This window comes from Chanos chanos, chromosome 1 (assembly GCF_902362185.1).
Source record: "Chanos chanos chromosome 1, fChaCha1.1, whole genome shotgun sequence".
Lineage (NCBI taxonomy): Eukaryota > Metazoa > Chordata > Actinopteri > Gonorynchiformes > Chanidae > Chanos > Chanos chanos.
The window spans coordinates 59,999,251-60,004,724 of record NC_044495.1 but is presented as its reverse complement, the minus strand read 5'-3'; the positions used below and the strand labels follow the sequence as shown (position 1 = coordinate 60,004,724).

Sequence of the window (5,474 nt, the reverse complement as noted above, 5' to 3'; positions counted from 1 at the left end):
GCTTCTTTAAATTACAATACAAGGTCAAAGGGAACTGGGCCGAGGTCCTTTTTTTTTTCTTTTGTTGGAAGTTTTTTTTTTCCCGCCTGGTGCAAGGCAGAGATAGGCCGTACTTTGAGGCCCAGACTCGTTGTATATATTAGGCGTTGCAGGCCATGCTGATTGTTTGAACGATCTGGTGATCGGAGGAGAATTACTTCGCAACAGAGTTAAATAGTTATCATATTCGTAATATAAACTCCCCGCCACATTTAGCCTACCAAGGGACGCATTACAATTTACTGCTCATTCAAATGTCTGTGAGGTGAGTGTGTCTGTTAACCGTGCGTGTGTGTGCGCGTGTGCTTGTGCGGGTACACGGTTCTGTTCCGAAGCGCACCAGTTCCGTCGTTTAGTGTTAATTGCCTCTTTGACAGCGGTTAAAGGAAAGGTCTTCCACCGGCTCTCAGTTCATTTATATCTCAATTAGAGACGACACTTCGGCGTTTATTGGTGTAATTAAGTCTGTCTGTATCCCCACATAGCATTGCCCTCCCCCAGCCCAGTAAGATCCTCTGTCCTCCGGATACATAACGTCTCCCACAGGGGCAGGGACAGGGCGTGTTGTTCCTCCACGCGTGTTAATTATCACTACCTTTGATTGGGAAAACAATTTCATTGTCTTTTGCAAAATGTATTCTACAACTCAGTACGGTGTATGTGTATGTTAAAATGACATGAACAGCCGTAACCTTGCTTTGAGATGTGTTTAATGACACTTTAACACACAGAGATAGAGAAAAAAAAAATTGAACAGCCGAAGTTTTAAAGTATATTAGAAACAGAGCGGGCTAATTCAGTTGCATTGCGCATGCTCCGAACTGGCTCCAGCGGCCTAAGCAATATAGTGCAGACTGACACTTTAATGTGAAGGTCAAAATATTTGGTTGCGTTAAAATAGCCATGATAATAACTGTCTGTAGACTGTAGAAGCTCGACTGTAAAAGTTGAATTGATATTAAATATCCATATCTTAACATAGCCTATGGTATATAAGCTGAATTTCAGAAAAAGCTACGCGTTACATTAATCATATGGTGATGTAAATTATAAAGGAAGACAACTACCGAATGTGCTTTTACAGAAGTATATCATATTAAAGTGACGCGTATGTTATGTGATATCACACACACAGTCACTGATCCTGGGACAGAAAAAAATAAAATTTATATAAAACAATTTGGCAGTTACATTCTGTCACAACACAACCAGTTATAAATACTACAAGTACAGAACAGTTCAAAAAACACATTTTAATGTAATTTTTAAAAAAAAAAAAAAACAGCAGACCAGACACTGCTGTGCTCTTCACAATAAGTGAGACATACAGATATTTGTCTACAGTCAATGGAAAATGTAACACTTTTTCCGGATCCAAGCATCAGCCTTTTTCCCTTGACAGACCTTTTGTGAGCCTAGAATAAGAACGCTATTATAAGAACACGAAAGAGACTGATTCCAGTTGCCTTGTATGTTTAATGTGGAGAAGCAATGGGCCACACCTTTCAGCCCAGTGTCTCTCTCTCTCTCTCTCTCGCCCTTCTTTCTTTTTTAACCTCACATTGGTAGGAGCTGGAGTAGAGGTTTCGATATGACGCCCAGTACAGAACCTCTACCCAGTCCCGTGGCCTTATCCAGAACCTTCAGTCTGAGAGAGAGAGAACCAAACTCCCCCTCCGCCTTCTCCGTGAAGAAAAAGTCCTCGTTGAACACGGGGTTCCGGCAGTTTCTGATGATGGCGCTGTGCTGGCGTTGCAGTTTTCCGGGGATCAGACAGACGGTCATGCAGCAGTGGAGAGGCCTGGGGTCATCCCGATCCCGTAGGCCTTCCACGGAAACGACGCGGATACGGAGAGTGGTGGCATTCCGGGCGGAGCCGGAGTGAGAGGGGGAGGGGGAGGGGGAGGAGTGGCGTTCGGCAGAGAGGCGCACGCAGCCCCCGTGCGGTAGGGGTAGCACGTGTTCCCTGTGTAGACGTTCCTGACAGTGTAGCATGTCCAGAGGAAACTGGACCGGCGGGGCTAAGGTACTCCCAGGAGGCTGCTCCGCTTTGGGAACGCTTCCTGTCGGAGTGGGCGTAACTCCTTTGGCACCGACGGTCGAGTTTACCTGTGCGGGCGTGTCTTCGGGGCCCACCTGCTCGAGAGTTTCCTTCGAAACGGCGCGAGACACCGAAGCCTCTTGCCTGAAACGCTTCAAGCGCATCGGCCACGTGATTGGAGGAGAGCCGAGGGGGGAGGAGTCAGCAGAAGAGAGGGTGTCGCTGTCTGTGCTGCCTGCGTCCCAGAGGGCTTTGCAGCGCAACAATGGTGGCCCCCTGGTGGTGACTCTCTCCAGGGTGTAGCTGGTGATAGCCGAGTGAAAAAGGGACTCTTTGCGACGTGTGTTGGGACTCTCGTACAAACCGGACTCGTAGCATCTCAACGAGAAGGGTAAAGGTTTTCCTTTGCTCCTATTGGCTGTTGCAGCAAGTCTGAGTGTGTCTGTGTGAATGGATTTGGACAGGCTGGGTTTGGGGTCTTTATCAATCATGTGCTTCTGAATGTTGTTGAGATGTGTTCCTTGACTGTTGTACTGTGATGCAGTCTCTTCGACAGCCACTAGGGGGCGTCGGGTGAGTCTGGGCGGCAGGAAGAAGTCTGGTATTTTATCTGGAGTCATAACATTGCAGTGAAGTTTGTTTAAGAGGTTGGTCTTTGCCGATATCTCCTCTGCATTTTTACACACAAGGCGACTGATCTCAGCTGGAAAGTTCTCTGCACTGTCCTGCACCTTTCGAATGATCCACATTTTATCTGCAAGTCACTTCAGGTTTCCTGTGAAAAAAAAAAAAAGAAAAATTATGATGGCGTGATTGTTTGTTTACCAAATGATCTAAATTCTCTATTGTCTTTTATGCTTCCAGTTAGGACTCTGGAGCTAATTGTATTTTGTTTGTTTGTTTGTTTGTTTGTTTGTTTGTTTGGAGAGTTGTGGATGGGGAAATTCTTCTCAGTATTAGCAGACACACATCTACACACATTATTATTATTATTATCATCTCTACTTATCTCTCAAACATCGTTTAAAAACGTCGCACCTCGTAGTCCTTCACAGGCAAAGTCTACGGCTCCATGTCGACCTGACGAAGCTAATCGCCTTGTATTCCCACCGCACACTGAAATGACATTACTGAGAGATGTTGATAGATGGTTGTAGTACGTACCTCTAAGGATCAAACGGAGTGGAGCTGCTCGCTGCTATGCACAGGTCCTCTGTGACTTGTGGATGGCAGCTGGTCAAAGCGCAGTGTTTTAAAGCCCTGTTGAGTTTGTCCGTCCGTCTATTTAAACCCCTCCATGGTCAACAGCCCAGTGACGTCTGGACTACAGTCTCCCAAACCTAACTCTGTTTCATTAGCCTTCAGTAGATGAGATTGTCTCTTCATCTCTAAGGATCATGTGCTGTAGGTATAGAGGTATAATTATGAAAAGGGGGTCATCTCTGATTAAAAACTGTACATTTCAGTTTTATGTGGAATATGATGCATTAAAATATTCTTGAAAATGTCAAAAAGCAGTCTGCTTGGCCCCTGCCTCTCACTGACCTATGGACCAATCGCGTTTAAAGGGCACCTCTGACCTCACAAACTCCCCAGACTTCAAAGTGAGACCTTTCTCCACATCCTGTTCAGGCACAGTGTACACCTCCCACGACCTCCTGACCTCCTGGAGATTAAGGTCAGGACAACATGAAACAGGAGTAATGCTACTGGTCATTTCACAAAACAATAAAAAAAAATCATGTTTAGGAGTCTGATAGAAAAATAAACTTCATACTAACTAATAACAATTGTTTATTGTTTCTTTTTTGGGGGGGGGGGCATTTTGGAGCCTGAGCAGTGGTCTTCTTTACTACTATAACTCTTAGCTTAGTCTGTTTGGTGGAGAATTTACATTTTCTTCTTATCTTCAAATGTGTTACAACACGTTACCTCCCTAGGCATGTACGTGCAGGGAATATATGTAAGTACCAAAACATTTACGCGTGTCCCAGATATGACAGCTGTGTGCATTTTGATGGAATAGCTTTTCATAAGCTGATTCTGTCTATGCCCCTGATTGTTAAAGCTTTCACTTCCATCCACATGCTACTTAAACTGTTAGTTCATCATCATCATCATAAATATGTATGAAACAAATTGTTGATAAAATGGTTGTTGTGGGAGTGTTTTCCTTCGTCAGTTTTCCTTTTTTTTAATTTCTATTAAAATCTCACACAAAAGTATTTGACTACAATTAAGTCAAGTGTACATCATCACAGGGTTCGTTATCAGTAATAGTCCTTAGACATTCTTAAGCCTGTGATGCCCATGTCTGGACCATCTTGGCCCAGAGTAAACACAGGTACACTGTGTTAGGTGTAGTCTGGATGGGAAGAGAACATTAAAAAGCCCTGGTACCAAACCATAAAGATCCATTTAGATCTAACGCCGCACGATTTTGTGTTTAACTCTGTTTTAACTCGTTGTTTTGACTTTTTGATCTCTCACTGTACTCACTTTTGTATCTCTGAATATTTGTTTGTCCACGTAATCATAGCTACCCAGTAACTGGCACTTGTCAGAGTATGACTCACGCAGTGACTCTGCTCTGCTGTGTGAGCCTATGACTGTACACACATGCACACAACCATTGCAAGTGGTGTTTGAGCAAAAGAGCATTGTGTTGTATTTTAAAAGGATCATTCAGTTTGGCCCTTTCGCTTTTCAACATTCGATATGCCAAAACAATTGTTTAAAAAATAGAAAAAGAAAACATATGATAAGTGCATGCAAAGAGTAAGGTTTAGTTTATGACAGTGAGCTGAAATGATTATATCAGAGGGAAAAAAAACAAACAGATTTTTTTTTACACAAACTAATAAATAAGTCAGATAAATATTCAGTCCAAAAGTTACATGTCATATTTATAGTAATTTAAAAGTGGATTACACAACATGCAAAATTAACTCAGCATGCAGGCACTGACTGGAAATGGATGAGGTGGAATAGTCTGGAAGCCTGCACCACCCATACCAAGCATTGAAAGTTATAAAATGTTTAGGATTCTTTACCAGGAGCCTAGAATACCATTCCTTCCTTGGAAATCAAATCCAAACTACTGGTCTGACTGGATGGTGGGTTGGCTCAAGCACTGAACGTTCCTGTGTAATCTGCCCCTGGTGAAATGTCTGTGCTTTATTCAAAGTGTTTCAGTTCTCAGGCAAGTCTCGACCTCAGGCATTTGCAAACAATGGCCTATGAAATTATTATTATTATTAATATTATTTTATTTTTTGTGACCAGTTAGAAAACACTTTTGACAAAGACTAAACAGACATTACCACATTTTGTTTTGGTTTTTTTTTTTGTTCTTTTAGTTCTGGTTTTTTTTATGTTTAAATATTTAATTTTT

At 42.7% G+C, this 5,474-nt stretch overlaps 1 protein-coding gene across 1 annotated transcript; it reads right to left on the bottom strand.

The window, feature by feature from the left end:
• Positions 1 to 1,596: 1,596 nt before the first annotated feature.
• LOC115813556 (C2 calcium-dependent domain-containing protein 4C) lies at positions 1,597 to 2,829 on the bottom strand. Its single transcript, XM_030779808.1, has one exon. The coding sequence runs from the start codon at positions 2,827 to 2,829 to the stop codon at positions 1,597 to 1,599; it is 1,233 nt and encodes a 410-aa protein (XP_030635668.1).
• Positions 2,830 to 5,474: the final 2,645 nt, after the last annotated feature.

Bases quoted from the DNA above. Each gene is read 5' to 3' on its own strand.
- LOC115813556 (XM_030779808.1), bottom strand. From the start codon at position 2,829: ATGTGGATCATTCGAAAGGTGCAGGACAGTGCAGAGAACTTTCCAGCT.